This window comes from Mercenaria mercenaria, chromosome 7 (genome assembly GCF_021730395.1).
Source record: "Mercenaria mercenaria strain notata chromosome 7, MADL_Memer_1, whole genome shotgun sequence".
NCBI lineage: Eukaryota > Metazoa > Mollusca > Bivalvia > Venerida > Veneridae > Mercenaria > Mercenaria mercenaria.
Window position 1 is genome coordinate 63449521 of NC_069367.1, and position 21586 is coordinate 63471106.

Sequence of the window (21586 nt, forward strand, 5' to 3'; positions counted from 1 at the left end):
TGCGTTTTATTTGACCTGGAGGGGCGGAGTTAATCTCTGGCTTATGCAAATAATGGTAATTACAAAAAAAAAAAAAAAACGAGCAAAAAAGGTAGAATTACAGTGTAAGGTAGATGGCCGGTGAATAAGACATCAGGTTGCCGAATATACTACATATCCTGCACAATAATGCAGTGGACCGTCGCGAAACCCCGCCCGGCCAGATCGATTAAAATGGACTATATTCATGAAAACGGTTAAGTGCCCTAGGTTTTGAGAACAGTCTAAAATCGCTAGCATATGATTGGTCGATTGTAAGCCCTGTCCGGTGTTTTTTTAGGAGGTGCCACCATGATTCGAACCCACGACCCCAGGATGTTTTGAAATACATGAACTATTACCAACAAATGGGTATCATCTCATATAACAAATGTTAGCTGCACGTGGGTATGATGTGTTAACCTGGCTTTGAATGTTTATCATAGAAAGACTGCGAACAAACGTGCGGAGAAACCACGGCGCGACGTCGATCTGTGAGAATATCGGAATACTTTCTCACTTATCATACGTTCAGAAGATAATGCTCAACTGTTGTCCCGTAACTGAAATTTAAACCCGCAATATAATGTATACATTAAAAGATAAAAACCGTTTAGCTAGGAGACCGGTGAATGCCCTCGCCTTAGCTTTACAAGAGTAAATTCCGAAGGTTTGTAAAATGTAAATAGTTGAAATGAGTACATATATCATCAATACTTGAAGTAGATAAGAAAGGCCAAATACATATGTTTCCTGTAACTCCATTTTAATGTTATAATAAGTACATGTCTAGGGACAGTTAATGTCGACCCTTCAATATTTCACACAGTTATTCTTATGCATACTTGTGAGACAAGAATTTAAAGTATATTTTCCGCGTAAGTTAAAATTTAAAGATTCAAAGACCATAGATTTCATTGTCATGTTTAATGTTTACAGTATATTGTAACGCTCTGCGAAACTCTTTTATGGAAGTGTTTTTCGCACATTAATGCACCATAACGATTGATTTAACATTTTGGTAGCAGGGTACACTCGGATTCGAACATTTTGGGTACGGCCAGGCTTACATGTAGCGAGTCGTAACATTGTACTTCCCTATTGTCCAGAATCAGAGTGGCCACTTTATAGATTGTGTGCATATGTACCCTGCTACCTTTTGTTCATCTTCTTGGCATGTGCGCCAACACGCTAACGTGAACAACAACACAGTTTATTTCATCTTTGCGCGCACTATAACGAAATGATATTATTTGTTAATGGCGCATGAGCCAATACCAAGCTAAACGACGCCGAAATGTACAACATAAGCGACTTTGCGTAATACGAAATGTTCGAAATGAGCCATGAAACCCTTTTTTGCCTCCTACAAGTATACACGTTCGACTCTGTAAAATATATTACTAAAACACTGTCAAAAACAATGGTGGCCATTTTTTGTAATCGTGTTGTAGGCAGCTAATACTAATCTTATTTTTCTAAGTTAACAACAAAGAATTGGTATTGCTTATAAATCTTTGGTAACACAAAATACGTATACATAAAGACAAGGCAATAGTGTTTTCCATGCACCGTTTAATAAGAAACAACACAAACTTTCATCCATAATCTGTCAAATAAATATTGAAAAATCACAGCAAATATAAAGTAATTATCGCATAATTTTATTAAGATATAAAACGCAAGTATGTATAAAGTTCTTTCGCGTTCAAACGTCAGTTTAGTTACAAACATTAACTAGTATATGAAAACGCACAAAATGTACATGTTATGGCAAATATCTAAATATGAGTCTGAATACACTTTTTAAACATCGGATGGTATATCTGGTACAGCTTGAACATCTTTTCCAGTTTTCAAAGCCAATGAAACGCTGACGTATTCCGTGCTGTACGCCCCGAAAACTGGCCAAAGCGGCTTTGAGGTGTCTATGTTCTTAAAACGGTAGAAGAGTCGCCTGTTCTTGGCGTCGACAATAAACCACTGCTTCTGTTTCATATCTACCAAAAATCCGATTGTTGTGCGTAAAGTAGTCCCTGGCGGAGAGTTTTCTGTCAGAGGAAGGTGATACAACCGAACACCATTGTGGAACGTCATCAAGCAGACGGTTCGGCAAAGAGGACATCTGCGCGCGCATACCGTCCACGCATACGGGGAACCATCCACTGTGTAGTTTTTGTCTATCTCGGACTTCCGGGCTATTGCCACTTCGAAAATAAGGTCATTGCGCAGCTGCCGTTTAATGAAGAAGTAAACAACAACTTCGAAGTAGAATCTGCCAGCTTTGCTGAAAGGCCGGGTACCAATCGTCCCACGGTAGTTCTTGAGGGCCGTGCCAATGTTGGCAGTGCGACCACGAACGTTTTTCAAAGTTCTCGAATCCGAGGTAACCATGTTCTGTGGATGGCATGTTGAAGCGTCATACATAAAATCAGGACCTTTAATAAACAAAGTACAGTTTTAACTTATATATTAAAAAATAATTATATATATATATATGATTTTTACTGTACGTGCATTTTAAATATAAATCAGATGCATAGATATCTATTACATCAAGGCCGGTATGTAACATTATCGTGAAAAAGATCCCGTTAGACTAATAATAAAGTCTGTTGAGATCAAGTAAATTGTAATAATGTTTTTGTTTTCTTCACACTGTATTTTCCCAGCAAACTTTTTTCTCAACAAGTTAGAGTAAGATATAGGAGATACTGTGATTTTTTTCAGAAGGAGATATTAAGGTAGATTTGTATGGTGAAGATATTTATTTTTAAGTACTCTAACCCTAACGACTAATACCAGTCTAGGCACAGACTCAGAAGAATTATAAACTTACATACGATGTCCCCAAACACTCGGTAGGACCTGGCTCTCGGCTTGTTCCTCTCTGTATCGTAGTCGTCATCGTGAAGCTGCAGACCTGCATTGAGACATTTACAGTGAATATACTGGGAACACTGCATTGTGGTTGTTGTTTAAAACTTATTAATTTAGTTTGCAATTTGAGAAAGAAATTATATGCCTTCGCAGGGAGGAGTTTTTTTCAACACAGGTATCATTAACCATTACCCTGCTAAATTTCTATAATGAACTTGTCCATCTTTCAATTTGGACAGTATCATTAACTGTTAAAAGGGGTGCATACCAAAGAGATACTAACTGAATGGCGAACAGTGCAGATCATGGTCAGATTGCACGGATGTGCAGGCTGATCATGATCTGCACTGGTAGCAAAGGCAGAATCAATCGTGTCTAGCATCATAAGGGTTAAGAAAGGATATACTGTGGTAATTTGCAGCACCTTAATTTTCTGTGCAATACGGGATTTGTCAGAGACAGTGTGCAATTTATATGACCAGCAAAAAGATAGACAATTAACAGATCCACTAGAAATCTGATTTTAATAAAATTAAGATTGAATATTGTATAGTGCTGGGAAATATTGCAGATCTAAAATACGAAATAACATTTATCTAAATTATGATAATGTATTAAATCTTCAATGATTCAATGATATGTCATATGTAGCCAAATAGTGCATCCTAAGAAACAACATCAAAACATCACAACAACAACAACAACAACAACAACTACTATAACTACATCTACAACAGCGTACCAACTGACTATAATAACACAGTGGTGGAAGATGTACAACATGCCAGTACCATAATGGATATTTTTTCAAACTTTTGTAAAACTGTAAAATTAATACATGTTACTGAAAGTGCACAGTGTATAACAGTACCAAGTTTGTCGTCATGTGAAGGGGTTGAGTTGAACTTAGTCGATGACGGAAAACCTGTGTGCAAGAGCAAGATTATTGTAAGACTCGAGAAAGAACAGCGATTATCTCCCTTAGCGCGTGTAAGGGGAGACCACTGCGCATAAGTACAGGAACAGTCAAACGCAAAACCGCATGTGACCCTTTCCATCGATTATTCGGTACTCAGATTCAAAATCACGACAGGCAATCTTTTATCAATCTTTTCTTAAATAATTAATGGTACAAAATTAAAATCACAGCTTTGTAACGTTAAGACAATTTCTTGTTTTAAATAATTATATATTTTACATGTAAGTTCTCATAATTTACCCCTGCTAAAGACAGAAGGGCCCCGTACTGGCCATCCAAAATTACAGACGATTTAATTCATTAAATGTTGAGTCAGAACTCTAACAATAAATGAAAGTATGATAGCATAATCAGAAAGAATTTATCCGCAGACATTTGAAAACTATATCTATTCAAGCTATCTACACGGACTATTGTGCGGTTACGTGTACCAGAATGTATGTCGTTCCTAGTTCCTTTAGGGGTTGTAAATGTTGTCAAAGATTCCAGTTGTCTTCCGGATGCTACAACTGAGCTAGCTGCATAGAAGAAAGCTTGGGTCAACTTAGCAAATACGTACACAAATAAAAAGACACACTATCACAGATATTAAGAAATGATAAGAAACAAACAAGTCGGGATTAGAATAAACATGTACATTAAGAATGGTTCGACTGAGCGAAGAAATGACAGTTGTTAGTAGCTAGTCATGAAATTTATTTATGCAAAGAATTTGCTATGTTAGTTGTAAGTTATGTGACGTTAGTACGGACATGAAAACACTTCGCTAATTAATGTATGATCTTTTGTTTAATTTTTGCTCTTCTTTTTACGTTTTTAAAGACTTGCATTTAGACTGAACATTTCCTCTGCGGACAAACTGAAACAGACAAGAGTCAAAGGTTTTTTTAAAACTAAATTTGGAGTCCATTTGGAAATCCCCATTTCCTGGTTCTTCGCCAAAACTTATATTATAAATGGCCTGGCAGTACTCTGAGACACTTCTCAAAGACTGTCAAACCTTTGACCATGTAGTATTTGTATAGATTCAAATATTTCATTTTAGTATATTACAGAGTATATAGCTGAATAACAAGTGCATTCTACCTGAATCAATCTTGGCCTTGATCTGTTGGTGACCACCCGATTCCAGCTCATAGTCCCCTGAAACAAAAGTACAAAATGTCTAGAATGCTCGTTTACATTTTGTATTTTATCAAATGACATGAAAAGCCAAGAGCAAATAACATAATATCGCGTTGTAGAGATAGCGCTTCTGTGTATTGGTTTAAGATTATTTTTTGAGAAAGAAAACCTTAAACACACGTTTTCCCGATGTCTTAAATATCTGAGCCGTGCCATGGGAAAACCAACATAGTGGGTGTGCGACCAGCATGGATCCAGACCAGCCTGCGCATCCGCGCAGTCTGGTCAGGCTCCATGCTGTTCGCTTTTAAAGCCTATTGGAATTGGAGAAACTGTTAGCGAACAGCATGGATCCTGACCAGACTGCGCGGATGCGCAGGCTGGTCTGGATCCATGCTGGTCGCACACCCACTATGTTGGTTTTCCCATGGCACGGCTCATCTATAGATGAGTGTATTTGTCGGGTAAAACAGGACAAAGTTCTTAAATGTTTGGATGGAACATGAGCACTATTTTAATTAAATGAATGCGACTATTGAAAATCAGGTGTGTTCCTATCTATTTATGGCATAATACCAGAGCAATACAGTGTTCTATTTTATTCCTACTACCGCATCTACAGACATAAAGAATGATGTCATGGCCTTCGCGGCCCAGTGGTTAATGTCGCCAACTTTGAATCACTTGCTCCTCACTCATGTGTGTTCAAAACCTCGCTTCACGTGTAGAGAAGCCATCCAGATGGCTTACTGAAAGTCGGAGGTTCTACCAATGTGCCCACACATGCTCAGAAGTGTATCGGAGGTCTTCCTCGCCCATCAAAAGCTGAAAATGTTGCCATGTGAGGCTCACTTGTGTCGGTGTGAAACTACACCAAACAGAATCTACAGATTTTAGAATGATGTATAGTTTATACCTTGATCTTGCAAAATAAAGCTGCATCTCCCGGAAATGTATGTTAGGATAACGGATTAAAGAGTAATATTTGAAATATTTTCAGTGGAGTTTTAAAGGGGAAATAGCATTGCATTTATATCTTACTAAGAACGTCTGTTTCCAAATCTGTCTGACGTCTGACCTTGAACTGCACGCCAGGGTCAATTACTGGCAAGCCCATAACAAAAACACTAGCTCTGTGGTCGCCAAGTTTTGTTCCCTAAAATAAAGTTAAAAGTTTATCAAACAAACACTGTTAACACAGTTCTGTTATTGTGCAGAATAGGCTTGAATTTAATACCCAAACTGGATTTACTTATTAAAATGGAAACGATTAGATGTAAGAATCTTATTTTCCCAGCGGGCATCAAATGTATACAGTTCTTTATTTACACGTAAGTAATTATATGACAACGGTGAAAGAAAATTTACCTGATAAATAACTTTATACGCTCCCTCAGAATCTGTCAAGTCGATGACTTGGGCTCGAGATTTCTTTCCATTAGGATTTAAGACCTCAACCCGAATATCAACGCCTGGTTCCGCTAGAGGGCGCCTCTCATAATCGTGAAGAGTAATCATCATGGCGGTCTCCTCGCGCCCAAGACCAATGTCATACGTCTGGATCTGAAGAAAAGTTCAATCATATGCGGTGTCTTATATAATTCGTGCAAGTGATCCTTACAAAAACGAAACGGATAATTAGCACTTGAATCATTGTTAACTAAAACCGTATGCATGCCAAAACAATGGCGACCTGGACGGTAATCTATAGATCTACATCATTTAAACGCCTTATATTATATATATTAATGAGTTGTCTGTTACTTTTAATTCTAACACGACCCGACTCATTTTCCTAATAAACAATGAAGGCTAAAAAATTGTGTATTATAATATACAACAATTCATTTTTCTGACGTTTTTAAACGTTGCCATATATACGTTGTGCATGTTTTGCAAGTCTATAACTGTATTAACAAAGTACTCGGTACCTTTGTATTTGGTATAAAAGCCGTGGTTGACCATACTTCGCCCATCTTATTAGAAAACTTCTGGAAGGCATCAACCATTTTGTGACCGTGGAATTTGATATCGGCTTTGTTATGTGGTCTTATATCAACTTCCATCTCTTTCAGTTCACCAAGACGGGCGAATAAGGCATCTTTCATTTGCAGGAATTCTGTTGTATCACTGAAAATGGCAAAAACCATAATTAAGGTAACCACATCTAATTAACACTTTCAAAAAGGAACAAAAAAAAAACAACTTGTCTTATTGCGCATCGCTACGCCCAATTTTTCAGTAACTAATCCGGAATTTTCTGTAAAACTATAACATGTATATATCAAAGCACTGAGAGGACTGATGTGGGCAGCGGTTGACAGCTTCTGTTAATGGGCATGAACAGTTAGCTTAAGTTTGGTGATTCTAGTTAAACTACTTTTGATTAATAAGCATTTTAAACCTTTTTTTTCCAAATCAAGGGGTAAAACTCTGCTTTTACTCTGTCAAAGGGGATAAAATAATGTATGAGCAAAGCTCATGTGCTTATTGAAAATTTTGTGAGGTTTGGTTAATCTTGCTCAGAATCTTTTTTGGATTATAAGCATTTTTTTAACAAATCAATGGGAAAACACTTTGTTTTTACTGGAACAAGGGGAATAACAGTAAATGTGAGCAAAGGTCATGGACTAATTAATAATTATGTGATGTTTGGAGATTCTAGTTATAGCAAGAGCTTGTAGAACACATGCATGAAGTCACGTGAACTGACAAGGAACAGAAATTATTAGGTCACTGTCGACTGGACATTTAACGTATTGAAACTTTTCAGGAATATCCCCTCTACTGTAACAGCTACAGACAGCTCTGTAAAATTTCAGCAGTATACATTTTCTTCTGAGGCGAACTGGATATTTCAGACTTTTAAAACGTTGATGAAAACGCACACATTAGATATCACCTTACCTATATCCTAACACATTGTTTGAGAACCTTGCAGCATGATCCAGACTGTTCTTCTCACTGATCAGTTTATCTAACTGGCTTTCCATTCCTTTCTTCTTCGCCTTTGATGTTGCCGCCAGTTTCTCTTTCAGTTCGTTTTTCCGTTTCTCAAGTTGCTTCTGGCACGCTAAGAATGCCTGGTCTATTTCTTCATCCGTCGCACTCTCCTATAGAAATGTAGAAATTTATGTTACAAAAAAGGTACAGAAAATTTCATATTGTTTTCTCTCTTCCGATTCTCGCTTTTTCGTGTGTAAATGTATAGGCCTATATGATTCTGAAGCGAATGGGATATTTCAGACTTTAAAAACGTTGATTAACACGGGCACGCCAGATATCATCTTACTGATATCGAAACACATTGTTTTAAATTGATTGCATTTTCTAAATTTTCAAAAACTTCTTAATGCCATGTTATGTAAAAAAAAAAGTCATTAACATGTGCGAAATGCCTTTTAAAATGGTTTATAATTCGTTTTTTTTTTATTGCAAATGCTGTCCAAAAAGCTATGTTTTGAAATATTTTCCAGATTTTGTTTGTGAGAGTAAATGTAGAAATCATCTTTATAGCTAGTACACATAGTTCTCTCCCTTTAAGCGATTACATATCAGCGGACACAGTCTGGATAAATGGTAGGGCTACTGTTGTCATAATAGGTTGAAGGTCAGTAATTCAAATCCTTTTTTGTTTCATATAAAAAACAACAACTTCAGGTCGTCTTTACGTATCTTTATAGAACACCACTTTTTCCTACGCCTATTTTTCATGAAAGTTCTATCATAAATTAACGGAAAAATGAAAAGAAAATAGGGGGTTGAATAGTTCCTAGTGAAATGCCAGTCGGTTGTGGTCTGCTACCCAAAAAATGGCGCATATTTGCTTTTGTCCGCACAATAAAGTTTCGATCTGCAAAACTTGCCATGTTGGGTGTATAAACATGAAAACCGTCTTATTTCATGCAGAATGTATTCTTGCAGTGAAAAAATGTGATTAAAGCACTCGTTCTACACGAATTTGCGCAAAAAAATGGGAAAATTAGGATCTATTTATTTTGGACTTCTTTCGACTATCGAATTACTGACCTTATTCCTAATATGAGCATGGATTACTGATAGTGACTGCACTAAATTGCAAAGGAGAAAGTGGGCATACCTTGATGTAAAGATTTTGTATTTCATCTTCAATACTCTGTATCGCCTCTTCAGCAAGACCTCTTTTATGTTTCACATCTATCAGCAAACCCTCTGCAATGTTATGATATAAAACATACATTATAATTTAACATGGCTTGACTTTTCTGTTCGTTAAACAAAGGAGAATATGAAGCATTGTATATTCTGCGGTAAAAAACGATTGAACATTGAACCGGTTTGAGAATATTATGACGTCAATTATGCGTCAATTATGACGTCAAATAGTTGCATGACGTCAGATTCATTACAAGTCTGATGAATGAAGTTCAGCATAATTTATTTTATATTCTAACACGATTCGCAGCAACTGCTATATAAACATATAGCGAAATCGCCTATACATGAATCTACGATAAAATATGGTTGGCTGTTACATTTCACCCCCTATGATTGTGACATAAGAGATTCTACTTCAGTTCCATTACATACGAATTATTTCATGGCCAAACGGTTGAAAACAGTATTTCAAAAACATAAATATGATAAAAGTCATACTGACTTATGTGTAGGACCGTAAAACACGTTCTGATCTCTTCGAGCGAATTCAGTTAGCTCAATTAAGATTCAGCGGTGACGTCATAAATGTATGACATAAAGTATGACGTCATAATAATGTGACGTCATATAAAAGTTAAGCTCGTCACTCGTAACACAGGGTCAACTCGCCAAATTTGATGATTCTGTTCATAATTAGTTTGCGAGCTGTTAGATTACTAATTTATAAATACTTCTCCAAATTCTGATAAAAAAGAAACAAATATCTATACGTTCCATTGGCTATGCAACACTTTCTAACCATAGGGGGTAAATTGTAACAGCATATGACCCGAATGACGTATTACGCTGAAAATGTAGTACTGTAAAATGCGAATTATTTGCGTTGTTAGAATCGAAATAATAAATCTGTTCCAATAATTTTATCAATTAATAAAACATGGGCAGTCGTTTGGATGCGAATAATTAAATCACTCGTGCTACGCACTCGTGATTTACTACGCATCCAAACTCCTGCCCATATTTTATTAACTGATAAAATATAGGAACAGATTTATTATTTCTTAAATCATGGCATACTGAACGTGCTACATTGAAAATAAGATTCTTCAAATTTATTGCGTGATTTGTCACAGTTCAAATGCTTTGGTAATGAACTACACGGGGTGACGCCCTCATAATTCAAGTCAGGCGCATCTGAACCTTGATAAATCATACAAACAAACAACGTGGATGCCTTGATAATGTAAAAGTTCAAATGTCTGAAGATGAGTGAAAACTGCTTTTAAAATAAATTATTGGAACAGAAATTATGTACAATGTACTTTGGTTATAATTGCAATGTTTCTACAGATACAATACATTACATTACTTACAGCGAGAAAGGAATAAAACATGTCTGCTGTGCTGGGATTTGTTTTTATTCAGAGCTAATATGAACTTAGGTGCTACCTAGAAGGCAGAGCTCCCTTGAAAAATCACCAGTGCCCCTTGAAAATTAAAGGAGTGCTGCTGGAATTATCTGGATCCGTTTTAGGAAGTTTATGTTCATTAAGATCTATTAAAATTTTAAGAATTGATGATAATTCATGATTTCTGAATGAATGTCTTAGAATGCATTATGATTAATATTAAATCTTGACAGGCGAAAACTCTACAAATATGCTATATACGAACTAAAGAAGTTACGGTTCTTTTTAGAAGGAAGAATGTGTCCAATTTTAAGGCAAATATACTGCTATGATAGACGTCTGGTTTGGGAAAATGAAAATCATCTACATGTAAAAAGCTTGTTTAAAATCCAAAAGACTAGCCATCTTTAAAAGTTAGTGATGAGAATTTTACCCAGAGAAAATCACTGTTTGCCGAAATTCTCGAAAACTCCTGTTTTATTTACTGAACTGCTAAGTTAACAGTCTATGACATTTTATGGTTAATCTTTTAGCACTACTGGTATAGAATATGAATGGTAGTAGGAGTCTTTTTGATGTTTATTAATAATTCATAGGCAATAGTTTTTTTCCTAGTAATAAACTCTGGTCAGTGATTTTTAAGCTTGTGGATGAAATATATGTGAACGGGGAGAAGAGCATTATGTGCTTTTCACAGTTCAATGCCTGTATATTTTGATCCCAAAACCTTTTTTAAAAATAAGTTTTACCTGACATCACTAACAAAACACTTGTTAAATTTCAGATGAATGACTTTATTTTTTACAATGCTTTCAAAACTCATAATAAATGAATAAATACAAAAGAAAACTGAAATAAAAAAAACTGAAATGAAAAAAAATGCATTTGGTGAGAATCGAACTCCCGACCTCTGGTTTTCAACGCGAACTCGCTAACCACTGCACCAATGTGGAAGTATGACGTCATCAACTCAAATATAAGTATATATAATAAATTTCAGTTATGGAAGCGTGACGAATTGAAAATATTGTATTTTATCTTTTTTTCTTCGTAGAAAATGTATTTAGCACAAAATTCTTATTATCAGACGCTCATTTACATTTTATTCAACGTTCAAAGCAGTAAGCGAAACGCTTTTGTCAACCGTAAACAGCAAGCGTCTAGTGACGTCTTACTGATTAATTACTATGAGTATTGTGTGCTGGAAGAAACCCGAACAACACCGATTCCAAAAAAGTACCACGAATTTTCAACTCGATAGTAATTCTTTACACAGTTTTATTCATTTTGTTTTTCACACGTTTAACCGTAATGCGACGCTATCGGCGCCGCTTCGCGGCGCCGGTAGCTCTGCTATTAATTTAATAAGAATTTTAGCTTCTTTGATAACACCAGATTGATATAACATTTAAATGCATTTTTCTTTTACATCTTACTGTTATTTGTATAACCTTGCAGTCGTCTTTTCGACTGTCGTCATCACTTGAAATGTAATTCGCAAATCAGATCACACTAGATCTGCATGAACACGAAAAAGATAAAAACTGTTTACCAACAAGCCTCTTATTCTCTACATAAACGTCATTAATGTTACGGATGTCGTGACCGTCGGCTTTGTTATGTTCGGTTACTGCACACAAGGAACATATTGGGGTATCACATCCTTTCGAGTAACAATAGAAACTAAAATGTTGGTCATCGTGCTCTGGCACGGGGCACGTGCGCTTGTGGTGGAACTCGTCCAAGTTGGATCTGTGGGAAGAAAGATCAATGAACATAATATATTTAATCACGTATGTGACTGAGCCTAATATGTTAGGTTTCTTGACTTCCCTGTATTGAAGAAATACAATATTTTGATTTTGTTTAATTATAATAGTGCTTGCACGTTTACAAAAAAAGGTAGAGTACGCATTTTCCAATATTTGTTAATGAAATAAAACACATTAAATTAACAGTTTTGAGGAAATGGTGTTAAACTAAAAATACCAGTGAATGTTTAAATCACTGCAGATTTCTCTACTCTTACATATGAATACGTATATATACGAGAATCAAGAAAACACTTTTAACATTTTCACAACATGCATTATGTTAATACTAATATGATCGTACCTCCTCAAAGCATCCACATTGACAACATTATGACCTTTGGTGACCTTTGTCCGTTTGTGGGCTTCAGTACAGACGCCACAAAGAAACTCATCACACTCCTTACATCTGTGGGTGGCTCGGTTCCGGGGGTCACAACTGTCACACCCTATCTCCTGGGAGCGGTTACGGACCTAAAAGAAGAAACAATGTACACGTGTACAATAGATATCTTAAGTATCTCTTTAAATGAAGGTATTTAGCTCTCTGAAATGGAATTTTACTAAACATGTATTCAAATAAATAAGGTTAGAAAATGGAATGATAAGTACATGGAATTACAATTAAATAAAACAACAAATATCATAAACTTGCAAACAAAACATAGTTAAGTTTTCGGACAAAGTGTAATCATACTAGCCGGACTTCAACTGTCTCATCATTTTCTGACAGACCATAATTCCATTTCTCGATCAGCACTGACTGCCAGTCAGTAATATTCTAGATATGGTCCAAGCACAATCAAAAATAGGACAAATGTATTTCAACATGAGTCCAAAACTATGTCTTACCTTGTAGAACTTGACGAGGTGTTGCCGAGCATGGTCTACCGGTAGTAATTCTATTTCGTTGTTTGGTACTTCATGTACCTCGCTGCATACTGGACACTGAACCATCTCCGCTCGGACCCGACTTTTGAGACAGGCATTGCAAGTGCTATGCAGGCAGTGAAGTATGTGCGGGTTGCGGGCTCGGGTATCATAATAGTTCTTACATACTGGGCACTTCAAGTTTTGCTCCTGTAAATATGGACACATTTGATATGTTGAAACGTATCTTTCAAATTACACAAAACAAATCAGAATTTTGGAACAACTTCTTGAAACAAACTGCGATCTTAACCGTTCTAAAACTTGTAGGCAATTTTAATGAAACAAGTATATAAGACCACTTGTCCAAATTAAAAGAATGAAAACAGTTCATCCATAGGTCATGGAAATTCCAAGTGAAAAAAATCATACCGTCTGGCACATTTTTTATGCCATACCTGAAGCGCATCATCGGCATCAAACAGCTTGCCTTTCCCCTCCATCTCGGGAAACAGTGTGGAAATCGATGGTAGCGGGCGCCGGCTCTGGTGAAATTCGTGTCTTAAGATATTAGATCGGGTCAGCCTAGGTCGTTGACCCCGTTCTGATAAATTTCTCTGGAATATATAAACGATTCTTAACGGTTTTATATATATTTTTTATTTTTCATAAAAAGCTTGAAGAAACAGACCATAGTTTTAACGTTTCTGAAACGATACAATGTAGTAAATTCTTGTCATGAAAAGCCTATACTCGGCTTTCAAAACCTACAGTTTTAAAGTTGAACTTGAAGACCAGTCTAAAAACTAGAAACACATGTCTCCGCCCCCGCTCCCCCCCACCCTCCTCTCCTATGTATACCTTTAGCTCTGGAGGTCGTTTTGTACAGCGAAGCGGAACGTGTCGGCGACATGCACAACTAGGCTTGGTACTGATCACTTCTGTGAAGTTTCGTCGAAATGTCCAGCAATTTGACCTGTGAAAGCCGGACAAGATTTTTCTATATTTAGCTCTAGCGGCTATTTTGTGCATCGCAGCGGAACGTGTCGGCGACATGCACAACTAAGGTTGGTACTAATCACTCCTGTGATGTTTCGTCGAAATCCAGCCAGCAGTTAGACCTGTGAAAGCCGGACAATATTTTTTCTATTTTTAGCTCTGGCGACCATTTTGTGCAGCGAAGCGGAACGTGCCGAGATATGCACAACTACTTGAACTAGGCTTGGTACTGACCACTCCTGTTAAGTTTCGTCGAAATCTGTCCAGTCGTTTGACCTGTGAAAGCCGGACAAGATTGTTTTATTTTTAGCTCTGGTGGTCATTTTGTGCAGCGAAGCGGAACGTGCCGGCGATATTCACAACTAGGGTTGGTACTGATCACTTCTGTGAAGTTTCGTCGAAATCCACAAGCAGTTTGACCTGTGCAAGCCGGACAAGATTTTTCTCTTTTTAGCTCTGGTGGCCATTTTGTGCAAGGAAGCGGAACGTGCCAGCGACATGTACAACTAGGGTTGGTACTGATCACTCCTTTTAAGTTTCCTCGAAATCCAGCCAGCAGTTTGACCTGTGAAAGCTGGACAATATTTTTTTCCTATTTCTAGCTCTGGCGACCATTTTAGCTCTGGTGACAATTTTGTGCAGCGAAGCGGAACGTGCCGGCGATATGCACAACTAGGCTTGGTACTGTTCACTCCTGTGTAGTTTCGTCGAAATCTGGCCAGCATGTTGGTCAATTCTCCGTAAAATTAGTGAAACTGACCAATAGTAATGCCGCAGACTGGTTTCCAAATTAAGAAATGAGAAGCGAGCCACCCAGTTCCGAATGTAATATAAAGTTTTATTTTTTATCATCTTGTTTTTAAATACTTAATAATGGAATAAAAAGAGTGTTAACAGAGCACATCTTTGAGCTGAGTAAAGCGAACGTGTAACTTAATGAGTACAGGTTGTGCTTGGAACCAGTGCCGATTACCAATATATTTTAACTAAATTTAAATGATGTATGTTCAAATAGTATCCCATCTAATAAATAAAAAATAAAATTTACAAACTTGAGAACAGTAAACCTCGCTTATAAGGAACAGCTAGGAACCTCTAGAAATTGTTCCTTATAACCGCGGTTCCTTATATCCGTAGAGCAAACTAGTTCGTTATAACCGAGGTTCGTATAACGAATACAATTTGAATAGCGAACACTATTTGACTGACGTTTAGCGAACACTATTTGACTGACGTTTCATAAAGGGTATGTGTTCACACTCCGGGCCGATCTTGAATCTTTATGCGAGGAAGTTGCTTTTCTAGTACCGGTCCTTTCCTGGAGAGATGGTAAGGTAAACTGCCTGCATGTATGTGACTGAAATAGTGTTGAAACGCGGCGTTAAACCTTAACCAAGCCAAAATTTCCGTCGGTAAGAATGACCGTAATTAATGTTTATAATTTGTCGGTCATTTGTAACTTCTTTTTAGAGAGTGCTACATGATGCTGCAGTTACTCCCCTTACCTCGCTTGACTGCATGTTATATGAATAGTCATCAATACTAATATAAAATAAATGTTCAATTTTTCATTACAAAAATGTTAAATATGACTACCCATTAAAATTCAAAAAGTAGGGTGTTTATGACATACGGTGTATAACGACTAGACAACGGCGCCATACATACGGATTAAAGTGTAAATTATACCAATACTTTTGCTATTGTCCATTTTAGCACCTGCAATAATTTTTCATTGGAAATTTGGTAAAGTGGACCGATTGCCATTGTTAATCACGTGTAATTAGCACATTTATTTAGGATTTTCGTTCACTATTGTTAACATGAAATACCAAATACATGTAACTGTCGAACATAATCTTGAGTAAATATAGTCTACTATCGTTCAGTATTTGGTAAATTGATGACATTATATATTTTCTTTTTACCGTATCCGTAAATTAACAAACTAAAGATCATAGAGTGAAATAATTTGTGTTTATTCATGTGCATGAAAGCGATTTTCATGTGCATGATTCAAGCGCGTGATAGTGCCGACGTTACTCTGACGTCATCGGCGATTCTCATGTTTATTTCCGGTATTCAATATTTTTTTTATTCTTTATGTCTGTTCGCTATAACCGAGGAGTTTTCCATTGCATTTCGTACTTTGGGACTGGAAAAAGTGTTCCTTATAACCGAGTGTTCCTGATAACCGAGTTCCCTATAACCGAGGATTTTTACATTAAATAAAGAAGGAATTAGATCGGGGAATTGAAAACTGTTCCTTATAACCGAGTGTTCCTTATATCCGAGTTCCTTATAAATGAGGTTTACTGTATATTTAAACGGCAAAAAGTCCATGTATATGCATAAATTCCACAATATCTTAATTTCAGAGTAAAGTATACCTTCAAGGGTACTTGCCCTGCGACAACTTTCCGATAGAAACTGTCTTTTTCAGGAGAGTTGTCGGACGTAAAACTCCAACGGCGTTCTAGAGAGCGGTCTTGTTTGTGTATTTCCGGTAAAGACTGGGACGGATGAATTTGTTTGCCTAGTTGACTTTCTAGTTCATCCTGGATTAAATATTTCTTGTAATAATTTGCAGTTTCATCAAAACTATAATGCCAGTTTTGAATACCGGGCAGCACCTGGAACTTGTCAACCGCGTATCCAACAGTTTTCAAGTTCCGTTTCCGACCGTCTTGTAGTTTATTTAATTTTCCAGTCGCCTGGTTATAGGTATAAAATTCTCCAGTTCTCCAGATTCTCAAAAGTTGTAGCTCTCCTGGTAGGAAACTGTCTGTTACTTGTTCATCAAAAACAGCTTTATTTGTAGCAGTTGCAATTAAATCGAAGTCTCCCTCTTTGAGATCTTTTATAATAGGTGGCGCGTCAGCAAGAGCAACGGGTTCGACATGTACAAGATCATGGCGCCGCTGAGTTAACAAACTATAAACTCCACTTCGAGTATTTTCGGGCAAATTTGGTTGTCCTTGTTTGTTATAAATAAGGTTAAGATCATGCACACCGGAGCCTCCGGGTAAATGAAGTTGTATTGTATGGTCTGTAACAACAGTTTGCCGCGCGAGAGATCCTGACAGGCGAATAATGCTATGACCAAATTTTGCTTTATGTCCGTTTCTTGGTTTCTCTATCTCTATATCTGAAAAGTATGTTTTTTTTAAGTAAAAAAAGCAAATGCAATGTAATTTCTAAAGAGCTTTAATCTAAGACAGAAAATACTCCACTTTCTATAACATTTCAAAGAACCATCCCTGTTGAATCTTTTAATTTTTTAACTTGGTTGACATGGAGACAAACATATTCTGGTAAAATGTGAAAATATTAAATAAATAGTTAGGCACGTCTTACATATTAAAAGTGTATAAAGTGTTTGCATAAGCACTCACTTAACTATAAGTAAATTCGCTGCTTTCTTCCACACTATATAGTTTTATATTCATTCAGTTTTAACACTTACCAATGTTAAGATTTGATGTTTTCCGTGTAGTAGCAACCGCTTTAACTTTTGGTGGTGGTACTAAAGAAGACGAACTAACCGCTAACTCCGTCATCCAATATTCATAATTTGTTTATGTTTCCATTGAAACACAATCACAGATAATTTTCCCTTTTTCAAACACTCCTCGACAGCGCTGATTCACAAATTTCGTACATTTGAAAGTTATAATAATCAGTACAAACAATTGAGATATCTCATTACAGTAAAACAATAAGCGCATACACGGTTCGTTCTTTTATACAAAGACGCCATAACACCGAAACGGGGTACTTTTAAAATATTTTATTTTATTGAGTGTATTCAGTCAAACGTAGTTATTTCGTAAACAGTATAAATTTCAAGAAGCCGTTTCAATAAACTTAAGAAGTTTTTAACTTTTACTATTAAGCCTAATAAATGAAACAATATACGTGTCAAATATAAATATGGTTTTCGCTATTAAAACTTACTATCTAATTAAATTCTATCCCTAAATGAACGTTTTGTTATATTCCTTTATTTATTCAATCTATTTATTTATTTTTGAATTTATTAGACAGATCAGACTGATTTTTATATAAGGGGATTAAACACAGACGCTTCATAGCAGATTCCTTTTCAAGATTTGTCGCCCTTTATGCACCATCGGACGGTAGAAAATGGCCTAAAATAGCAAATACTATGAATTGACCAAAAGGCATTTGACTACCACAAATCGAAGCGTTATCCACCGGTAATTGTGTGTATTAATATCAAAGTGTCCTTGACCTCGGACCTACTGATCCCAAGAACTAATGTAATCATCTAAGTTCTGATCACAGACAGTCGTTTAAACGACCTGCTCCAGTCCTACCAATTGTCACTGAAAAAGCATGAAAATCCTGACTATGAACAATGACGCCTGTCAAAATAGAGTCTATTTTATATAAAATACCTGTAGTTTTGCGTGCTATAGCGTAGCTCGTGGTTGCTAACTGTTACCTATTGTAATCATGGGTTGCATACACACAACAGAATTTGAATAGCCGCGGAGCAGTGCTTTAATGATGACAGACGGCTGTAAGTTTACACGGTTTCAATTTAATAATCGAGAACATTTTTTCGGGATAAAGTTCACTGGGACACTCGTTTTTCTGTCTTTGACACTTTTTATTTTATCAAAATCCATCAAGCAACAAGGAAATTACAAACAGAAATGTTACATGAATCGAGCGATTTTCCCTGTGTGCACGACATCAATTACATGTGGGCTGGCCACCCTGGTGATGCTTACCATCAATGCGTGAGAGTGGATCCATGCACTGTGCACCAGCGTGTGATCGGACGTTCAAATATATGATGTCCACCATCAATGCGTGAAAATATATACATTCTGTGCGGCAGTGAGATGAAAGTCTACATGTGGTAAATAATTATGATTATATTTGAGTTGTAAATAATTATGTATATGGAATTCATTAAATTGATAGATCTAACTGATCAATTTGGGATATCAAATAATACGGCCAGTGTTTTATGCATTTCTCTATATGATGTCATAGATTTGTTTTTTGGTATACAACTTTCTGTTTTGTAACGTTTTTATATATTTGTGAAAAATTATGTTTGTCTTACTTTCCCCATATATATTGTATATCACCACTGTTCGTTTATATTATGTATATGTGTGCCACCGTGGGCTTATAGCCCAGTGGAATATATCTGAATAAACTTCATGTGTGAGACTCACACTTAATGCGTGAGAATTTACATATACGCCTTGGAAACTCATTGATAGATAAAAACAATCCGCGGGACTTCTGGCGGAAGATAGGAAAGATTGGGATGGCCAACGAGCGTAAAACCAGAATTCCTCAGGAAGTGATAGACAGCGAAGGTCGTATTATTACGGACAAATCAGACGTTTTGAACAAATGGATGTCAGACTATAAAAATCTGTTTAATTGTAATAATACAAATGTATATGATGATGCGCATTTGCAGTATGTTGAAAATTGTTTAAATGGTAACAATATGTTTCCGAAACGTGACTGTTATACTTTAAATGAACCAGTCAATAGGGACGATGTTTATAAAGCGATATTTCATCTGAAACTTGGCAAAGCAACTGGCTTTGACGAGATTCCAGCTGAAGTTATCCGTAATGGAACATGCATCGACTTGCTGTTCAAAATTGTTAATTATGCTTTTGAAAATGGCATTGTGCCTAATGACTGGTCCAAAGGTATAATAAACCCTATTCCTAAGGGAAACACACATCCACTTGAACCTTTAGAATACAGACCAATAACCTTGTTGTCTATTCCTTACAAAGTGTATGCACATATTTTGAATAAAAGACTTATGTCTTGGGTTGAAGAAAATAAAATATTATGTGAGGAACAGAATGGTTTCCGTAGTCAGAGAAGTTGCTTAGATCATGTATATTTGTTACATTCATTGCTGAATAACCGTAAATCAGTGAAAAAAGAGTCTTTTGCCTGTTTTGTTGATGCACGAAAGGCGTTCGATACAGTGAATAGAAGTTGCTTATGGTATAAACTTATGCAAATTGGTATACACGGTAAATTTTTAAATGCAATACAGTCTCTTTATGCATCTGTATCATGTGCAGTACGTGTCAATAACGACTTAACAGACTGGTTTAATGTTAATGTTGGTGTAAAGCAGGGTTGTGTTCTTTCGCCGACAATGTTTTCTATATATATTAATGATCTGGCAGTAGAAATCAAGAATCTGAACTGTGGAATTAATGTTGACGACGTTATGATCTCAATCCTGCTCTATGCCGATGACATAGTATTGTTGGCTGAAAATGAAATTGATATGCAATGTATGCTTAACACTGTGTCTGCCTGGTGCAGTAAATGGAGGCTCACTGTAAATGAAAGCAAAACTAAAGTTGTGCATTTTAGACAACAGTCCAAAACTGTATCCAACTTTCAGTTCATGATGGGTGAACTTAATATATGTACAGCATCTGATTATAAATATCTTGGTTTTTGGTTTAACGAACATTTAGACTTGGAAAAGTCTGTGAAGGAGGTTGCAAAATCTGCAAGCAGGGCTCTTGGAGCCATATATTTGAAATTTGTTAATGTTGGTGGTATGTCACACAATGTCTATAAGAAGTTAGTTGAAACCGTTGTCGAGCCTGTTCTCTTCTACTGTGCGGGAGTTTGGGGTTATCGTAAGTTCCCATGTGTCGAGTCTGTGCTTAACAAGGCTAAGCGAATGTACCTAGGTGTAACAAAAAATGCCCCAAACCTTGCCGTTAGTGGAGATTTAGGCTGGGCATCTGTAGATACTAAACAGAAGATTGAAGTTGTACGCCTGTGGTGTCGGCTGAGAAATCTTCCAGAAGATAGACTAGTTAGACAAATGCATTTTCTGTATGTTAATAAACCAAAATCATGGGAGAAACAGGCTCAAAAAATGTTCAATGTATTAGGTATAAGTGATTTCACAATGGTCGATAAGCCTTGTAAGACTAGTTGTATTAAAAAAGCTAAAGATAAGTTGTTTAACAATGATATGACTTCTTGGAGTACTAATTTGCAAAGTCAGGGTACAGTTGAAAATGGTAAAAAACTTAGAACTTACAGAGTGTATAAGGCAGATTATTGTATTGAGAATTATGTATTGCTAAATTTGCACAGGGACCAACGCCGTGTTCTAGCTAAATTTAGGGCATGTAATCTACCACTTGCCATTGAAACTGGTCGCTACACCAAACCTAAAACTCCTGTAAATGAAAGACTTTGTAAATACTGTGATAATAGTTGTGTAGAAGATGAAACTCACTTCCTTGTTAATTGTGAATTTTATAGTGACCTTAGATACAACTTGTTTATGAAGGCACAATCACTGT

At 36.4% G+C, this 21586-nt stretch overlaps 1 protein-coding gene across 6 annotated transcripts; it reads right to left on the minus strand.

Moving 5' to 3' along the window:
- Window positions 1-1576: 1576 nt before the first annotated feature.
- On the minus strand, window positions 1577-18105 carry LOC123554052 (E3 ubiquitin-protein ligase TRIM71-like). 6 transcript variants are annotated; one of them, XM_045343919.2, is made up of 16 exons: window positions 17695-18105; window positions 16619-17376; window positions 13688-13846; window positions 13212-13439; window positions 12664-12833; window positions 12101-12300; window positions 9102-9193; window positions 7910-8115; window positions 6934-7132; window positions 6371-6565; window positions 6044-6158; window positions 4964-5020; window positions 4309-4395; window positions 3770-3823; window positions 2858-2941; window positions 1577-2456 (listed from the first exon to the last, which is right to left on the minus strand). In XM_045343919.2, exons 1-16 carry the CDS (start codon window positions 17786-17788, stop codon window positions 1825-1827), a joined length of 3330 nt encoding a protein of 1109 aa, XP_045199854.2. In that variant the 5' UTR covers window positions 17789-18105; the 3' UTR covers window positions 1577-1824. The 6 variants fall into 6 exon arrangements, with proteins under 6 accessions (XP_045199854.2, XP_053404508.1, XP_053404507.1 ...); XM_053548533.1 differs by lacking the exon at window positions 4309-4395 and having other exon boundaries at window positions 17695-18104; XM_053548532.1 differs by lacking the exon at window positions 3770-3823 and having other exon boundaries at window positions 17695-18103.
- Between the last annotated feature and the right edge of the window lie 3481 nt (window positions 18106-21586).

Coding starts and splice junctions, on each gene's coding strand:
- LOC123554052 (XM_045343919.2), bottom strand. CDS start 17,788: ATGACGGAGTTAGCGGTTAGTTCGTCTTCTTTAGTACCACCACCAAAA. Junction 13,847..16,618: donor CAGGGCAAGTACCCTTGAAG/GTATACTTTACT, acceptor TATATATTCCAG/AGAAATTTATCAGAACGGGG. Junction 13,440..13,687: donor ATGCCGATGATGCGCTTCAG/GTATGGCATAAA, acceptor CCATATTTACAG/GAGCAAAACTTGAAGTGCCC.